General features: G+C 46.6%; 1 protein-coding gene across 1 annotated transcript in view; it reads right to left on the bottom strand.

Annotated features, from left to right (window-relative positions):
* Positions 1–19,553, bottom strand: part of LOC139227681 (fibronectin type III and SPRY domain-containing protein 2) — a 43,246-nt gene extending 23,693 nt beyond the window's left edge. Inside the window, exons 1-5 of the mRNA XM_070858623.1 lie at positions 19,242–19,553; positions 5,132–5,930; positions 3,572–3,667; positions 1,559–1,792; positions 587–609 (exon numbers count right to left, since the gene is read on the bottom strand). Coding sequence (XP_070714724.1) covers positions 587–609; positions 1,559–1,792; positions 3,572–3,667; positions 5,132–5,896 — 1,118 coding nt within the window. The 5' untranslated portion in view covers positions 5,897–5,930; positions 19,242–19,553. The remainder of the gene's footprint in view (positions 1–586; positions 610–1,558; positions 1,793–3,571; positions 3,668–5,131; positions 5,931–19,241) is intronic.
* Between the last annotated feature and the right edge of the window lie 442 nt (positions 19,554–19,995).

Below are 19,995 nucleotides of genomic sequence, written 5' to 3'. Positions count from 1 at the left end.
GAGCCATGCCAGTGTTCGGAGATACAGTGAGCCATGTCAGTGTTACCATAGATGCAGTGAGCCATGCCAGTGTTACCATACAGTGAGCCATGCCAGTGTTCGGAGATACAGTGAGCCATGCCAGTGTTACCATAGATACAGTGAGCCATGCCAGTGTTCGGAGATACAGTGAGCCATGCCAGTGTTCGGAGATACAGTGAGCCATGCCAGTGTTACCATAGATACAGTGAGCCATGTCAGTGTTCGGAGATACAGTGAGCCATGCCAGTGTTCAGAGATACAGTGAGCCATGCCAGTGTTACCATAGATACAGTGAGCCATGCCAGTGTTCGGAGATACAGTGAGCCATGCCAGTGTTCGGAGATAGTGAGCCATGTCAGTGTTACCATAGATGCAGTGAGCCATGCCAGTGTTACCATACAGTGAGCCATGCCAGTGTTCGGAGATACAGTGAGCCATGCCAGTGTTACCATAGATACAGTGAGCCATGCCAGTGTTCGGAGATACAGTGAGCCATGCCAGTGTTCGGAGATACAGTGAGCCATGCCAGTGTTACCATAGATACAGTGAGCCATGTCAGTATTACCTGGCCAGCGTTATTTGTCCATTCTGTTGTTACACAAAAAGAAAGATTCAGTACTCTTCACAAAATGTCTGACTCTTACTGTAAAAGCAGCAAATTAATCTTCCAAACAGGAATTATATCAAGAAATCAATCGATGCGTTTAATTAATTCTCTTGATCCCTACATGGCAAAGAGACTCCTGCAATGAGCCCCCCCCTTACAGGTCCCAGCGAGACAGGTTGGGAATCCCGGAGTGGGAATCGCAGTGATTGAATCCCAGAATGGGAATCCCAGAGTGAGAATCCCAGTGATTGAATCCCAGAGTGGGAATCCTGGAGTGGAAATCGCAGTGATTGAATCCAGGAGTGGTAATCCCAGAGTGAGAATCCCAGCGATTGAATCCCAGTGTGGGAATCCCAGTGTGGGAATCCTAGTGATTGAATCCCGGAGTGGGAATCCCAGAGTGGGAATCCCAGAGTGGGAATCCCAGTGATTGAATCCCGGAGTGGGAATCCCAGTGATTGAATCCCGGAGTGGGAATCCCAGAGTTTGAATCCCAGAATGGGAATTCCAAAGTGGGAATCCCAGAGTGGGAATCCCAGTGATTTAATCCCAGAGTGGGTATCCCAGAGTGGGAATCCCAGTGATTGAATCCCAGAGTGGGAATCCCGGTGTGGGAATCCCGGAGTGGGAATCCCAGTGATTGAATCCTGGAGTGGGAATCCTGGAGTGGGAATCCGAGTGATTAAATCCCGGAATGGGAATCCGAGTGATTGAATCCCAGTGATTGAATCCTGGAGTGGAAATCCTGGAGTGGGAATCCGAGTGATTAAATCCCGGAGTGGGAATCTCGGAGTGGGAATCCGAGTGATTGAATCCCAGAGTGGGAATCCCAGTGATTGAGTCCCAGAGTGGGAATCCCGGAGTGGGAATCTGCAATCATCCAGCAAGGGTTACAGAAACATTGGACACCCTCTAGGTTTATGAGTTCACCTTCAGAAAGCTTTGCTTGTCTTCAGTCTTGTTCAGCTGCTCAGTGGATTCGATCAGTTCTTTATACTGGTCCATGTTGTGCCCAGAGCGCACCAGCTCCCCGTACAATGTCTCCAGTTTCAGCTTCTTCTCCGCCTCCAGTCCCTGGCTTCTGTCTTCGTACCGTTGCACTAGAAACTGCATCAAATCGTCGTATTGCAGCTCCAGGTAATGCTCCTGTTTACCAATGTTCTCCTGTTTGTCCAAACATAATTTGATATTGAAAATGGTGTTTGAGTCTCAGTGTCTGACTGACCGTCCATACTGACCCACCGTCCCACCCCACGTGTGGGAATGTCGGGTGGTGACGGGTTTGGGCTCAGCTGTGATGCCTTATATGGTCCAACAGCCTGCTGACAGTCACTTTCTCGGCTCACTTACGACGAATGGTCACATGAGATAGTGGAGGGCAGCCCATGGAACTCTACCCAGTGAGAGTCAGGGCTAACAAACAGGAGCAAAGGAAAGGAAGTTAGATAAACACTTAGTGCACACTCATAAAACGTGATCCCAGAGTATACTTTGTACCCACTAGTAAAACTGACAGCTTACTGAGGGTGGCCTAGGGGTCATAGGGACATAGGAATGGGAGTCGACTATTCTACCCTTCGAACCTGTTCCACCATTCAATTAGATCATGGCTGATCTGTATCTTAGCTCCATTTACTTGCCTTTTAGATTGATTCCTGGGATGAGAAGGTTGTCCTATGAAGAGAGATTGAGAAGAATGGACCTATAGTCTCTGGAGTTTAGAAGAATGAGAGGCGATCTCATTCAAACATAAGATTCTGAGGGGGATTGACAGAGTAGATGCTGAGAGGTTGTTTCCTCTGCCTGGAGAGTCTAGAACCAGGGGTCAGAGTCCCAGGATAAGGGGTCAGCCGTTTAGGACTAAAATGAGGAGAAATTTCTGCATCCGGAGGTTGTGAATCTTTGGAATTCTCTGCCCCAGAGGGCTGTGGATGCTCAGTCGTTGAGCATATTCAAGGCTAAGAGCGATAGATTTTTGGATATTAATGGAATCGAGAGATGTGGAAATTGGGCGGGAAAGTGGAGTTGAGGTCGAAGATCAGCCATGATATTGAATGGCGGAGCAGGCTCGAGGGGCCGAATAGCCGACTCCTGCTCCTAATTCTTTAATACCCTTACCAAACAAACCTGTCTATCTCAGACCTGAAAGCCCCATCTGTACCCTAGCATCCACAGCCTTCTGGGGCACAGAGTTCCTGATTCCTACTGCCCTTTATGAAAACCAGCTTCCTGATTTCACTTCGGAACAGCCTCGCTCTCACTTTAAGGTTGTTCTGGACACCCCACCAGATGAAATAGTTTCTTTGTGTCTACCCGATTAAATCCTTTCATCATTTTAAACACATCAATCAGATCACCCCTCAACCTTTTAAATTCAGGAATTATGCAACCTGCCCTCATAATTTAACTCTCCAAGCTCTGGCATTATTCTGATGGGTTATTACCTAGTAGTAAAACTTGGAGCCTGTTTAGGATGATCCAGTGTTATTAAAGAAAGACTTGCATTTCTATAGCGCCTTTCACAACCTCAGGACATCCCAAAGTGCTTTACAACCAATTAAACACTTGGAAGTGTAGTCACTGTTGTAATGTAGGAAATTCAACAATCAATTTGTACACAGCAAGCTCCCACAAACAGCAATGTGATAATGACCAGATAATCTGCTTTAATAATGTTGGTTGAGGGATAAATATTGGCGCTAGGAAACCAAAGCGAACTCCCCTGCTCTTATTCAAATAGTGCAATGGGATCTTTAACATCTACCTGAGAGAGCAGATAGGGCCTTGGTTTAATGTCTCATCCAAAAATCAAGGCCTCCTTACTGCCAGGTGCAAGTATTAAAGGGAGGGGTCGCACCTTACTATCACATGCAATCCTTGAAGCAATAGATGAAGTATTCATCGAACACTGAACACCGCAATTGTGTAATATGAAACTCTTACTTCAACAGTGACGAAGATTTCTTCCAGATGATTAGCAAATGTCTCCATCTGAATCAGTTGCTGCCCCAGCTTCTTCACATTGTTCTGATACTCGAGCTGAAAAATCGGACGCAGTGAGTCGGAGATGGTTACACATTATTCATAGAATCACAAAATAGTTCAGCCCATCCAGTCTGCCTGGCTCTTTCGAAGAGCGACCCAATTAGTCCCACTCCCCCGCCCTATCCCCATATCTCTGCAATGTTTTTTCCTTCAGCTACTTATCCAACTCTCTTTTGAAAGCCACGATTGAGTCTGCCTCCATCACCTTCTCAGGCAGCGCATTCCAGATCCTAACCACTCGCTGCGTAAAATGTTTTTCTTCATGTCACCTTTGGTTCTTTTGCCAATCACCATAAATCTGTGTCCTCTGGTTCTTGACCCTTCCACCAATGGGAACAGTTTCTCTCTATCTACTCTGTCCAGACCCCTCATGATTTTGAACACCTCGATCAAATCTCCTCCCAACCTTCTCTGCTCCAAGGAGAACAACCCCAGCTTCTCCAATCTATCCATGTAACCCTCATCCCTCAAACCACTCTCATAAAATATTTTCTGCGCCCTCTCTAAGACCTTCACATTCTTCCTAAAGTGTGGTGCCCAGAATTGGTCGAACCAGTGTTTTATAAAGGTTTATCATAACTTCCCTGCTTTTGTACTCTACGCCTCTATTTATGAAGCCCAGGATCCCGTAAGCTTTTTTTTTAACCGCTTTCTCAACCTGCCCTGACACCTTCAGTGATTTGTGCACATATACCCCCAGGTCTCTCTGTTCCTGCACCCCCTTTAAAATTATACCCTTTAGTTTATATTGCCTCTCCTCGTTTTCCCTGCCAAAATGTATCACTTCATACTTCTCTGCGTTAAATTTAATCTGCCACATGTCCGCCCATTCCACCAGCCTGTCTATGTCTTCCTGAAGTCTATCACTGTTCACTATACTTCCAAGTTTTGTGTCATCTGCAAATTTGTACACCCACATCCAAGTCATTAATATATATCAAGAAAAACAGTGGTCCTAGAACTGACCCCGGGGGAACACCACCTTATACCTTCCTCCAGTCCGAGAAACAACCGTTCACCATTACTCTATGTTTCCTGTCACTGAGCCAATTCCGTATCCATGCTGCCACTGTCCCGTTTATTCCATGGGCTTCCACTTTGCTGCAAGCCTATCATGTGGCACTTTATCAAACACCTTTCGGAAATCCATGTACACCACGTCAACCACATTACCCTCACAAATCCCCTCTGTTATCTCATCAAAAAACTCAATCAAGTTAGGTAAGCACGATTTGTCTTTCACAAATCTGTGCTGGCTTTCCTTAATTAATCCACACTTATCCAAGAGACTGTTCATTTTGTCCCTGGTTATGGTTATGGTAAAAGCCTCCCCACTATGGACAATAAATGTTGGCCTTGCCAGCAATGCCCACATCCCAAGAATGATTTTTTTAAACTTGTTTTTGGGGCCCCTTTTAGTTTTATTCAGCGAGGTGTGAGATCGATTTGCCATCTTACCTTCGCAGCCTCTGCAGCCTGGCTCAGTGGGATTACTCGATGGTGCTTATGCGATCCAAACAGCTTTTCAAAAGCAGGAATTGGAGTATTGCAGGATTGGCAATAAACATCAGGGACTGTGTCCTCGGAAATCTCCTGGCTGCCCATTTCGTATTCAGTTTCTTTTGAACTATCCTTTGTCAGGCTCGGGTCTCTGCGTCTCTCTCCAGACCTGGCTGCCTCAGACTCTTCCAAAATACTTCGGTCCGACATGGGGCTAAACACCTGATCACTGGACTGACTCGAGCGTTCGGAATAATCCACAATTTGCTGGAAGGGATCGAACTGATCCCCCACTGGGAGGATATTGGAAAATCCCAGTAAGTTCCCACCAGTTGCAAACTCTCCCTCTGGCAATCCCAGATAAAGGTCATGTCCATAGATGCTGTGGTTCGGAGCCTGGGTGGGGAAGGTCGTGGACTCAATGCCCTGGGCACCTGGCGGGTGATCCGGAGACACTGCTGGCCCATCGGTTTCTGGTGGCTTGTCCGCAAAAATCTCCAGCCGCTCCCTGGGTTCATAGAGGTCCATGTGATAGAACTGGAATCCTTCAGGTTCCACATCCTCGGCATTGCCCGCCTCGGATGCACCCTGCGGGGCTGGAGTGAGGGGCTGACTGGGGCTCTCCTTCACCTCACTAACTGCCGACAGTTGCGTGGCTTGATCTGCGTTTTCCAACTTGTCCATTTTCTCCGAGTGTGTAATAAGAACCTGAGATTTCACCATGAATTCCGTGTCCTGGATCACGAGTCACTCAGTCCTGGCGGAGCGCAACAAATGACAACAGCCCATTAGCTCTCCCATTGAAGTATCGGTCAGCACTGGAGTATTTGCATCTCCAATAATCTCCGGGACATATTATTCCAAGTATTTAGTATCCTGTGACTAAATACATTCTCCCCAATATCAGTTTTAAATGTGTGAAGATACTGTGGGTTCAGAAGTGTGTGTGTGTGAGTGTATGTGTTTGTGTGAGTGTGGGAGGGTGTCTGTGTATGAGTGAGGCTGTGTGTGAGTGAGGTGTGTGTGTGAGGGTGTCTGAGAGTGAGGGTGTGTGAGAGCGTGTGGGTGAGGATGAGAGTGTTGTGCGTTCAAAGGTGTTTTTGGTTTTAAGATGTTAGTTTACTCTTGCACACTCCGTCTCTCTCCCTTGCTCACGTAGCCCTGTTTCGGGAGGTGCCGGTGCTATAATTACCTTCAGCTCCCATTGAATATTAATGTTCAGCAGTTTCTGACACTTGGCGGTGACAGAGTGGAAGTAAACAGCGACAGTGTAACTGATCTAACTTCAGCAACAACCTCTCTCAAACCTCAACAAGCTTCACCCCCAGTCTCGTAAACACATCTCAGCACTTCGTGAGTTCATAAACAGAACACAAAGTGCAAGAAACAATGTTACAAATTACCAATCCTGGTGTGAGTTTTTTCCGATGATGTCTTGGGAACCAACTCTCTGTCTGTCCCCTCCCCTCTCTCTCTCTCTGTCCCTCTCTAACTCTAACTCTCTCTCTCTCTCTCTGCCCCTCTCTAACTCTCTCTCTCTGTCTGTCCCTCTCCCTCTCTGTCCCTCTCTAACTCTATCTGTCCCTCTCTAACTCTCTCTCTGTCCCTCTCTCTCTCTGTCCCTCTCTAACTCTCTGTCTGTCCCTCTCTAACTCTCTCTCTCTGTCTGCCCCTTTCTAACTCTCTGTCTGTCCCTCTCTAACTCTTTCTCTGCCCCTCTCTAACTCTCTCTCTCTGCCCCTTTCTAACTCTCTGTCTGTCCCTCTCTAACTCTTTCTCTGCCCCTCTCTAACTCTCTCTCTCTGCCCCTCTCTAACTCTCTCTCTGCCCCACTCTAACTCTCTCTCTGTCCCTCTCTAACTCTCTCTCTGTCTGCCCCTTTCTAACTCTCTGTCTGTCCCTCTCTAACTCTCTCTCTGTCTGCCCCTTTCTAACTATCTGTCTGTCCCTCTCTCTCTCTCTGCTCCTCTTTAACTCTCTCTCTCTCTGTCCCTCTCTAACTCTCTCTCTGTCTGCCCCTTTCTAACTCTCTCTCTGTCTGCCCCTTTCTAACTATCTGTCTGTCCCTCTCTCTCTCTCTGTCCCTCTCTAACTCCCTCTCTGCTCCTCTTTAACTCTCTCTCTCTCTGTCCCTCTCTAACTCTCTCTCTGTCCCTCTCTTTCTCTGTCTGGAGCTACGCATGGATTCACTCTGGAGCATCCATGATGCTGAGGATGTCGTGAATAGCACATTTAGTGAGATGGTCACACCACAGGTAAAGGTTACTCAGGAAAATGGGGAGTGGGTGACCATCAGGCAGAGCAGTGGAAGGAAGGTAGTGCAGGGGTCCCCTGCGGTCATCCCACTCCAAAACAGATACAACATTTTGGGTACTGTTGGGGGAGATGACTCATCAGGGGAAGGCAGCTTCAGCCAAGTTCATAGCACCATGGGTGGCTCTGCTGCACAGGAGGGCAGAAAAAAGAGTGGGAGGGCTTTAGTAGTAGGGGATTCTATTGTAAGGGGAATAGATAGGCATTTCTGCAGCCGCAATCGAGACTCCAGGATGGTATGTTGCCTCCCTGGTGCAAGGGTCAAGGGTCAAGGATGACTCGGAGCGGCTGCAGGACATTTTGAAGGGGGAGGGTGAACAGCCAGCTGTCATGGTGCATATAGGTAAAAAAATGGGATGAGGTCCTTCAAGCTGAATTTAGGGAGCTAGGAGTTAAATTAAAAAGTAGGACCTCAAAGGTAGTAATCTCAGGATTGCTATCAGTGCCACGTGCTAGTCAGAGTAGAAATAGTAGGATACATAAGAACATAAGAACAAGGATGGTTAAGATGAATATGTGGCTTGAGGAATGGTGCAAGAGGGACTGGTTCTGGGGGAAGTGGGACCAGTACAAACCAGATGGTCTGCACCTGGGTAGGACCGGAACCAATATCCTGGGGGGAGTATTTGCTAGTGCTGTTGGGGAGGGTTTAAACTAATACGGCAGGGGGATGGGAATCTATGCAGGGAGATGGATGGAAGTAAAATGGGAGCAGAAGCAAAAGGTAGAAAGGAGATAAGGAAAGGTGGAGAGCAGAGAAATCAAAGGCAAAAATCAAAAAAGTCCACATTACATCATAATTCTAAAATGACAAAGTGTTTAAAAAAACAAGCCTGAAGGCTCTGTGTCTCAATGCAAGGAGCATTCATAATAAAGTGGATGAATTAACTGCGCAGATAGCTGTTAACGGACATAGAAACATAGAAACATACATAGAAAATATGTGCAGGAGTAGGCCATTCAGCCCTTCGAGCCTGCACCACCATTCAATAAGATTATGCCTGATCATTCACCTCAGTACCCCGTTCCTGCTTTCTCTCCATACCCCTTAATCCCTTTAGCCATATGGGCCATATCTAACTCCCTCTTGAATATATCCAATGAACTGGCATCAACAATTCTCTGCGGTAGGGAATTCCATAGGTTAACAACTCTCTGAGTGAAGAAATTTCTCCTCATCTCAGTCCTAAATGGCTTGCCCCTTATCCTTAGACTGTGTCCCCTGGTTCTGGACTTCCCCAACATCGGGAACATTCTTCCTGCATCTAACCTGTCCAGTCCCATCAGAATTTTATATGTTTCTATGAGATCCCCTCTCATCCTTCTAAACTCCAGTGAGTACAGGCCCAGTCAATCCAGTCTCTCCTCATATGTCAGTCCTGCCATCCCGCGAATCAGTCTGGTGAACCTTTGCTACACTCCCTCAATAGCAAGAATGTCCTTCCTCAGATTAGAGATCAAAACTGAACACAATATTCCAGGTGAGGCCTCACCAAGGCCCTGTACAACTGCAGTAAGACCTCCCTGCTCCTATATTCAAATCCCCTAGCTATGAAGGCCAACATACCATTTGCCTTCTTCACTGCCTGCTGTACCTGCATGCCAACTTTCAATGACTGATATACCATGACACCCAGGTCTCGTTGCATCTCCCCTTTTCCTAATCTGCCGCCATTCAGATAATATTCTGCCTTCATATTTTTGCCCCCAAAGTGGATAACCTCACATTTATCCACATTATACTGCATCTGCCATGCATTTGCCCACTCACCTAACCTGTCCAAATCACCCTGCAGCCTCTTAGCACCCCCTCACAGCTCACACCACCACCCAGCTTAGTGTCATCTGCAAACTTGGAGATATTACACTCAATTCCTTCATCTAAATCATTAATGTATATTGTAAATAGCTGGGGTCCCAGCACTGAGCCCTGCGGCACCCCACTAGTCACTGCCTGCCATTCTGAAAAGGACCCATTTATCACGACTCTCTGCTTCCTCTCTGCCAACCAGTTCTCTATCCACGTCAGTACATTATCCCCAATACCCTGTGCTTTAATTTTGCACACCAATCTCTTGTATGGGACCTTGTCAAAAGTCTTTTGAAAGTCCAAATACACCACATCCACTGGTTCTCCCTTGTCCACTCTGCTAGTTGCGTCTTCAAAAAATTCCAGAAGATTTGTCAAGCATGATTTCCCTTTCATAAATCCATGCTGACTTGGACTGATCCTCCCACGGCTTTCCAAATGCGCTGCTATTTCATCTTTAATAATTGATTCCAACATTTTCCCCACTACTGATGTCAGGCTAACCGGTCTATAATTCCCTGTTTTCTCTCTCGCTCCTTTTTTAAAAAGTGGTGTTACATTAGCTACCCTCCAATCCATAGGAACTGATCCCGAGTCGATAGACTATTGGAAAATGATCACCAATGCATCCACTATTTCTAGGGCCACTTCCTTAAGTATTCTGAGATGCAGACTATCAGGCCCCGGGGATTTATCGGCCTTCAATCCCATCAATTTCCATAACACAATTTCCTGACTAATAAGGATTTCCTTCAGTTCCTCCTTCTCACTAGACCCTCGGTCCCTTAGTATTTCCAGATGGTTATTTGTGTCTTCCTTCGTGAACCAAAGTATTTGTTCAATTGGTCTGCCATTTCTTTGTTCCCAATTATAAATTCACCTGAATCTGACTGCAAGGGACCTACGTTTGTCTTCACTAATCTTTTTCTCTTCACATATCTATAGAAGCTTTTGCAGACAGTTTTTATGTTCCCGGCAAGCTTACTCTCATACTCTATTTTCCCCCTCCTAATTAAATCCTTTGTCCTCCTCTGCTGAATTCTAAATTTCTCCCAGTACTCAGGTTTGCTGCTTTTTCTGGCCAATTTATATGCCTCTTCCTTGGATTTAACATTATCCTTAATTTTCCTTGTTGCCACGGTTGAGCCACCTTCCCCGTTTTATTTTTACTCCAGACAGGGATGTACAATTGTTGAAGTTCATCCATGTGATCTTTAAATGTTTGTCATTGCCTATCCACCGTCAACCCTTTAAGTATCATTCGCCAGTCTGTTCTAGCCAATTCACGTCTCATACCATCGAAGTTACCTTTCCTTAAGTTCAGGGCCCTAGTCTCTGAATTAACTGTGTCACTCTCCATCTTAATAAAGAATTCTACCATATTATGATCACTCTTCCCCAAGGGGCCTCGCACAACAAGATTGCTAATTAATCCTTTCTCAATACACATCACCCAGTCTAGGATGGCCAGCCCTCTAGTTAGTTCCTTGACATATTGGTCTAGAAAATCATCCCTTATACACTCCAGGAAATCCTCCTTCATCGTATTGCTACCAGTTTGGTTAGCCCAATCTATATGTAGATTAAAGTCGCCCATGATAACTGCTGTACCTTTATTGCATGCATAAATGTGAGGTTATCCACTTTGGTGGTAAAAACAGAGAGACAGACTATTATCTGAATGGTGACAGATTAGGAAAAGGGCAGGTGCAAAGAGACCTGGGTGTCATGGTACATCAGTCATTGAAGGTTGGCATGCAGGTACAGCAGGCGGTTAAGAAAGCAAATGGCATGTTGGCCTTCATAGCGAGGGGATTTGAGTACAAGGGCAGGGAGGTGTTGCTACAATTGTACAGGGCCTTGGTGAGGCCACACCTGGAGTATTGTGTACAGTTTTGGTCTCCTAACCTGAGGAAGGACATTCTTGCTATTGAGGGAGTGCAGCGAAGGTTCACCAGACTGATTCCCGGGATGGCGGGACTGACCTATCAAGAAAGACTGGATCAACTGGGCTTGTATTCACTGGAGTTCAGAAGAATGAGAGGGGACCTCATAGAAACGTTTAAAATTCTGATGGGGTTAGACAGGTTAGATGCAGGAAGAATGTTCCCAATGTTGGGGAAGTCCAGAACCAGGGGACACAGTCTAAGGATAAGGGGGAAGCCATTTAGGACCGAGATGAGGAGGAATTTCTTCACCCAGAGAGTCGTGAACCTGTGGAATTCTCTACCACAGAAAGTTGTTGAGGCCAATTCACTAAATATATTCAAAAAGGAGTTAGATGAAGTCCTTACTACTAGGGGAATCAAGGGGTATGGTGAGAAAGCAGGAATGGGGTACTGAAGTTGCATGTTCAGCCATGAACTCATTGAATGGCGGTGCAGGCTAGAAGGGCCAAATGGCCTACTCCTGCACCTATTTTCTATGTTTCTATGTTTCTATCCCTAATTTCTTGTTTGATGCTGCCCCGACCTCACTACTACTTGGTGGTCTGTACACAACTCCCACTGGCATTTTCTGCCCTTTGGTATTCCGCAGCTCCACCCATACTTGGATTCCACATCATCCAAGCTAATGTCCTTCCCTACTATTGCGTTAATTTCCTCTTTAACCAGCAACGCTACCCCACCTCCTTTTCCTTTCTGTCTATCCGTCCTGAATGTTGAATACCCCTGGATGTTGAGTTCCCAGCCTTGGTCACCCTGGAGCCATGTCTCTATGATGCCAATTATATCATATTCATTAATTGCTGCCTGTGCAGTTAATTCGTCCACCTTATTACGAATACTCCTCGCATTGAGGCACAGAGCCTTCAGGCTTGTCTTTTTAACACACCTTGCCCCTTTAGAATTTTGCTTTGGGTTTCTCTGCCCTCCGCTTTTACTTTTCTTCTTTCTGTCTTTTGTTCCTGTCCCCATTCTACTTCCCTCTGTCTCCCTGCACAGATTCCCATCCCCCTGCCATATTAGTTCAACCTCTCCCCAACAGTACTAGCAAACACTCCCCCTAGGACATTGGTTCTGGTCCTGCCCAGGTGCAGACCATCCAGTTTGTATTGGTCCCATCTCCCCCAGAACCGGTTCCAATGCTCCAGGAATTTGAATCCCTCCCTTCTGCACCACTCCTCAAGCCACGTATTCATCTGAGCTTTCCTGCAATTCCAACTCTGACTAGCACGTGGCACTGGTTACAATCCTGAGATTACTACCTTTGAGGTCCTACTTTTTAATTTAACTCCTAGCTCCCTAAATTCAGCTTGTAGGACCTCATCCCGTTTTTTACCTATATCGTTGTTACCTATATGCACCACGACAGCTGGCTGTTCACCCTCCCCCTCCAAAATGTCCTGCAGTCGCTCTGAGACATCCTTGACCCTTGCACCAGGGAGGCAATATACCATCCTGGAGTCTCGATTGCAGCCGCAGAAACGTCTATCTGTTCCCCTTACAATTGAATCCCCTACCACTATAGCTCTCCCACTCTTTTTCCAGCCCTCCTGTGCAGCAGAGCCACCCATGGTGCCATGGACTTGGTTGCTGCTGCCCTCCCCTGATAAGTCATCCCCCCAACAATACCCAAAACGGTGTATCTGTTTTGGAGGGGGATGACCGCAGGGGACCTCTGCACTACCTTCCTTCCACTGCTCTTCCTGTTGGTCACCCAATCCCTGTCTGTCTGTGTAACCTTTACCTGCGGTATGACCAACTCACTAAATGTGCTATTCACGGCATCCTCAGCATCGTGGATGCTGCAGTGCCGCAATGCGGTCTGTCAGGAGCTGCAGAAGGACACACTTCCCGCACAAAAGGCGAGCGTTAGTCGGGGAGACCCAGCGGGAGGTCGAGAGGTGGAGCGGCAGCGTCCCAGGCCTACAAAAGGCCAGCGTGAGTCGGGGAGGCCCAGAGGCGGAGCGGCAGCGTCCCAGGCCTACAAAAGGGCAGCGTGAGTCGGGGAGGCCCAGCGTGAGTTGGAGAGGCAGAGCGGCAGCGTCCCAGGCCTACCAAAGGCCAGCGTGAGTCGGGGAGGCCCAGCGGGAGGTCGAGAGGCGGGGCTTGTACAGCTCCAGCCGGGAGAAAAGCAAAAAAGAAGTAGAAAGAAATCAAAAGATGACATCACAGCCAAAGGGGTAAGTGATTGGCTGGTGATTGGTGAGTAGCTTTTCTTTTTCTTTTTTATATCAGTAATAACCTGTTAACATTGTTGTCGCCAAATTAAGTGTATATAAGGGTTAAGTCATGGCAGGAGAGTTCGGACACGTGATATGCTCCTTCTGTACTGTATGGGAACTCAGGGACACTTCCGGTGTCCCTGACGACTACGTGTGCGGGAAGTGTATCCACCTTCAGCTCCTGACGGACCGCGTTGCAGAATTGGAGCTGAGGGTGGATTCACTCTGGAGCATCCACGATGCTGAGAATGACATGAGTAGCACGTGTAGCGAGTTGGTCTTACCGCAGGTGAAGGGTCCACAGCCAGATAGGGAATGGAAGACCAGCAGGAAGAGCAGTGCAAGGAAGGTAATGCAGGAGTCCCCTGCGGTCATCCCCCTGCAAAACAGATACACTGCTTTGGGTACTGTTGAGGGGGATGACTCATCAGGGGAGGGCAGCAGCAGCCAAGTTCATGGCACCGTGGCTGCCTCTGCTGCACAGGAGGGCAGGAAAAAGAGTGGGAGAGCGATAGTGATAGGGGATTCAATTCTAAGGGGAATAGATAGACGTTTCTGCGGCCGCAACCGAGACTCCAGGATGGTATGTTGCCTCCCTGGTGCAAGGGTCAAGGATGTCTCAGAGCGGCTGCAGGACTTTCTGAAAATGGAGAATGAACAGCCAGTTGTCGTGGTGCACATTGGTACCAACGATATAGGTAAAAAAAAGGGATGAGGTCCTACGAGACGAATTTAAGGAGCTCGGAGCTAAATTAAAAAGTAGGACCTCAAAAGTAGTAATCTCGGGATTGCTACCAGTGCCACGAGCTAGTCAGAGTAGGAATCGCAGGATAGCTCAGATGAATACGTGGCTTGTGCAGTGGTGCAGCAGGGAGGGATTCAAATTCCTGGGGCATTGGAACCGGTTCTGGGGGAGGTGGGACCAGTACAAACCGGACGGTCTGCACCTAGGCAGGACCGGAACCAATGTCCTAGGGGGAGTGTTTGCCAGTGCTGTTGGGGAGGAGTTAAACTAATATGGCAGGGGAATGGGAACCAATGCAGGGAGACAGAGGGAAACAAAATGGAGACAGAAGCAAAAGAAAGAAAGGAGATGAGTAAAAGTGGAGGGCAGATAGACCCAAGGCAAAAAACAAATAGGGCCACTGTACAGCAAAATTCTAAAGGGTCAAAGTGTAATAAAAAGGCAAGCCTGAAAGCTCGGTGCCTCAATGCGAGGAGTATTCGGAATCCAGGAGAGGGCTCTGAGCTAGTTAGAGTGGGTGAGAGCTCAGATGAACAGGACCCTAAGAAAGAATGCAAAAGGCAGGAGGCAACAGAGCAGAGTAGCACTGGGGTAAGTGTAAACCACAAGGTGATAGGAAGGGACAATATGTATGAATATAAAGGGGCTGCAGGCAGGGTCAAAACTAAAAATCATGGTTTAAAAACTAGTATTAAAACACTCTATCTAAACGCATGCAGCATTCGAAATAAAGTAAATGAGTTGACGGCACAAATCATTACAAATGGGTATGATTTGGTGGCCATTACTGAAACGTGGTTGCAGGGTGGCAAAGACTGGGAATTAAACATACAGGGGTATCTGACAATTCAGAAAGATAGAAAGAAGGGAAAGGAGGTGGAGTAGCTCTGTTAATAAAGGACGATATCAGGGCAGTTGTGAGAGATGATATTGGCTCTAATGAACAAAATGTTGAATCATTGTGGGTGGAGATTAGAGATAGTAAGGGGAAAAAGTCACTGGTGGGCGTAGTTTATAGGCCCCCAAATAATAACTTCACGGTGGGGCGGACAATAATCAAGGGAATAATGGAGGCATGTGAAAAAGGAACGGCAGTAATCATGGGGGATTTTAACCTACATATCGATTGGTCAAATCAAATCGCAGGGGTAGCCTTGAGGAGGAATTCATAGAATGCATACAGTATGTTACAGAACCTACAAGGTAGCAAGCTATCTTAGATCTGGTCCTGTGTAATGAGACAGGAATAATAAATGATCTCCTAGTAAAAGATCCTCTCGGAATGAGTGATCACAGTATGGTTGAATTTGTAATACAGATTGAGGATGAGGAAGTAGTGTCTCAAATGAGCGTACTATGCTTAAACAAAGGGACTACAGTGGGATGAGGGCAGAGTTGGCTAAAGTAGACTGGAAACACAGACTAGACGGTGGCACAATTGAGGAACAGTGGAGGACTTTTAAGGAGCTCTTTCATGGTGCTCAACAAAAATATATTCCAGTGAAAAAGAAGGGCGGTAAGAGAAGGGATAACCAGCTGTGGATAACCAAGGAAATAAAGGAGAGTATCAAATTAAAAACCAATGCGTATAAGGTGGCCAAGGTTAGTGGGAAACTAGAAGATTGGGAGAATATTAAACAACAGCAAAGAATGGCTAAGAAAGCAATAAAGAAAGAAAAGATAGATTACGAAAGTAAACTTGCGCAAAACATAAAAACAGATAGTAAAAGCTTTTACCGATATATAAAACAGAAAAGAGTGACTAAAGTAAATGTTGGTCCCTTAGAAGATGAGAAGGGGGATTTAATAATGGGAAATGTGGAAATGGCTGAGACCTTAAACAATTATTTTGCTTCAGTCTTCACAGTGGAAGACACAAAAACCATGCCAAAAATTGCTGGTCATGGGAATGTGGGAAGGGAGGACCTTGAGACAATCACTATCACTAGGGGGGTAGTGCTGGACAGGTTAATGGGACTCAAGGTAGACAAGTCCCCTTGTCCTGATGAAATGCATCCCAGGGTATTAAAAGAGATGGCGGAAGTTATAGCAGATGTATTCGTTATAATCTACGAAAATTCTCTGGACTCTGAGGAGGTACCAGCAGATTGGAAAGCAGCTAATGTAACGCCTCTGTTTAAAAAAGGGGTCAGACAAAAGGCAGGTAACTATAGGAAGGTTAGTTTAACATCTGTAGTGGGGAAAATGCTTGAAGCTATCCTTAAGGAAGAAATAACGGGACATCTAGATAGGAATAGTGCAATCAAGCAGACACAACAGGGATTCATGAAGGGGAAATCATGTTTAACTAATTTACTGGAATTCTTTGAGGATATAACGAGCATGGTGGATAGAGGTGTACCGATGGATGTGGTGTATTTAGATTTCCAAAAGGCATTCGATAAGGTGCCACACAAAAGGTTACTGCAGAAGATAAAGGTACGCGGAGTCAGAGGAAATGTATTAGCATGGATTGAGAATTGGCTGGCTAACAGAAAGCAGAGAGTCGGGATAAATGGGTCCTTTACGGGTTGGAAATCGGTGGTTAGTGGTGTGCCACAGGGATCGGTGCTGGGACCACAACTGTTTACAATATACATAGATGACCTGGAAGAGGGGACAGAGTGTAGTGTAACAAAATTTGCAAATGACACAAAGATTAGTGGGAAAGTGGGTTGTGTAGAGGACACAGAGAGGCTGCAAAGAGATTTAGATAGGTTAAGCGAATGGGCTAAGATTTGGCAGATGGAATACAATGTCGGAAAATGTGAGGTCATCCACCTTGGGAAAAAAAACAGTAAAAGGGAATATTATTTGAATGGGGAGAAATGACAACATGCTGCGGTGCAGAGGGACCTGGGGATCCTTGTGCATGAATCCCAAAAAGTTAGTTTGCAGGTTCAGCAGGTAATCAGGAAGGCGAATGGAATGTTGGCCTTCATTGCGAGAGGGATGGAGTACAAAAGCAGGGAGCTCCTGCTGCAACTGTACAGGGTATTGGTGAGGCTGCACCTGGAGTACTGCGTGCAGTTTTGGTCACCTTACTTAAGGAAGGATATACTAGCTTTGGAGGGGGTACAGAGTTCAGAAGGATGAGGGGTGATCTTATAGAAACATTTAAAATAATGAAAGGGATAGACAAGATAGAGGCAGAGAGGTTGTTTCCACTGGTCGGGGAGACTAGAACTAGGGGGCACAGCCTCAAAATACGGGGGAGTCAATTTAAAACCGAGTTGAGAAGGAATTTCTTCTCCCAGAGGGTTGTGAATCTGTGGAATTCTCTGCCCAAGGAAGCAGTTGAGGCTAGCTCATTGAATGTATTCAAATCACAGATAGATTTTTAACCAATAAGGGAATTAAGGGTTATGAGGAGCGGGTGGGTAAGTGGAGCTGAGTCCACGGCCAGATCAGCCATGATCTTGTTGAATGGTGGAGCAGGCTCGAGGGGCTAGATGGACTACTCCTGTTCCTAATTCTTATGTTCTTATGTCAGGGACACTGGAAGCGTCCCTGAGATCCCACATAGCACAGGAGGAGCATGACACGTGTCCGAGCTCTCCTGCCATGACTTAACCCCTAGATTAACTTAATTTGGCAACAACAATGATAAAGGTTACCTACTGATGAAGGAAAAGAAAAAGAAAAACTACTCACCAATGACTTACCCCCTTGGCTGTGATGTCACCCTTCGATTTCTTTCTGCTACTTTTTTGCCTTCTCTCCCTGCAGCTGCACCAGCTGGCCTCCTCCTCAACAACGAACTCCCGCCGCTCCGACTGCTGGGCCTTTTATAGGCCTCCCTCCGACCTCCTGTTGTCCTCCTCCTCAACGACGAACTCCCGCCGCTCCGAATGCTGGGCCTTTTATAGGCCTCCCTCCGACCTCCCGCTGGCTCCGACGACGACGGATATGATGTAATTTGGATTACGGAGACATGGCTCCAGGTGACCAAGGCTGGGAACTCAACATCCAGGGGTATTCAATATTCAGGAAGGATAGACAGAAAGGAAAAAGAGGTGGGGTAGCTATTGCGTTCCTAACACAGATGAGGCTGCACACAGGGAGGTTAAAGTAACAGTGACCTCAGTCTTTAATAAGACGCTCCAGAGTGAGGAACAGACCTTAGGGGCCGGCCTATATACAGTGCTCCCAAGGGATGCTGGGATCCCTTGGGACTTCAGGGGATGAGCTCCCTGGTGGCGGAACATGGGAGTGCATGCTTTACAGGTGTCTGTGTCAGGCATACGAACAATGTGGCCCACCCAGTGGAGCTGGTCGAGTGTGGTCAGTGTTTCGATGCTGGGGATGTTGGCCTGATCGAGGACGTTAACGTTGTGCGTCTGTCCTCCCAGGGAATTTGTAGGATCTTGTGGAGACATCGTTGGTGGTATTTCTCCAGCGATTTGAGGTGTCTACTGTATATGGTCCATGTCTCTGAACTATACAGGAGGGCGGGTATCACTACAGCCCTGTACTCCATGACCACAGCCATTCTGGTCCCTGTAATGCACTGATATATGTTTCCTCTTGCCTCTCCTGAGCTGCACATGACACCATGTTGCAGTATGCAGTCTCCCGGTAATGAAACGATTGCACTGTTGCCTACCCTGTTCACCAGGATCTGAAAGCTGTGAGTTTCTCAGCTCCCTCGGACCGCCACTTCCTCCTGCAAACTACAGGCTTTCAGAACACGAACCACAATAGCTCGTCACGTTATCTGCTCTCCTGGTGTCCCACACTGTGGGCCCACACCCTGAACTTCTCAACTTCAATCATTCAGGAAAGGAGATTGTGAGCAGTGAGAATGTTCACTGGTCTCTTTTAAAGAATATGTTCCTTACATATACGAGGTAACCCTCTGGAAACACAAATTGATCCCCAACGCCTAAAGATAGATGCAAAGCTGCGACTTATATACTCAATATTACGGTACATATTTAGGATACATTCGCACTGACTGCAGTTGTTTATGTGAAGTGCAGTTTTGTGCATAGATTGCCTTTCAGTGATTGAAATACCATTTCATTCCTACCTGTTCAGGAATCAGTATTCGGGACTGTTCTTTACACCGTGTCCTGTAGCCCCTTCACTCTCTCCCTCTCCCTCGCTCTCTCACCAAGATTTTGGGAGTCTGGCTGGGGTATATTTAGCCGTTGATGTGCCAGCAGTTAGTGACACATGGTGACAGTGCAAGTGACCTTCAGCAAAGCCCCTCCTTAGAGCCCAACCTGAGTGTGCAAACACCACACGGACCGACAGGGGAATCAGCTCAGGGCTTTGTTCAAACTGATTAACAGCAAAAAGCTGATTCAAAGTTTTTTTCTTATGATGTAGACGTAACAAAGGATTTCAGTATCAGAACTCCCTGATACAATGGAGAGTCACTCTTTGCGCAAACTGAACCACAGAATACATTGCATTGTCAGCACTGAGAGAGAAAGGGAAACTGAATATCAGAAACCTAAAATAACATCAAAGATAAAACTTGCAATTGTATAACCAGCATTTTAAGTTCTTATTGGCGTAGTTGGTACATTCTGGGTAGCCACAGCTGACAATGTGGCTGTAATGAGACCACCCAGACCCAAACCTCAGTGTAGCCCCACCGCACACAGGAACAGGAAGAGGCCACTCAGCCCCACAAGCCTGTTCTACCATTCAATGAGATCATGGTTGATCTGTGATCTAATTCCATATACCAGCCTTTGGACCATATCCCTTAATATCTTTGGTTAGCAAAAAGCTATCAATCTCCGATTTAAAATTAACAATTGACCCAGCATCAA

Source organism: Pristiophorus japonicus, chromosome 17 (genome assembly GCF_044704955.1).
Source record: "Pristiophorus japonicus isolate sPriJap1 chromosome 17, sPriJap1.hap1, whole genome shotgun sequence".
NCBI lineage: Eukaryota > Metazoa > Chordata > Chondrichthyes > Pristiophoridae > Pristiophorus > Pristiophorus japonicus.
This window is presented reverse-complemented; position numbering and strand designations above follow the sequence as displayed.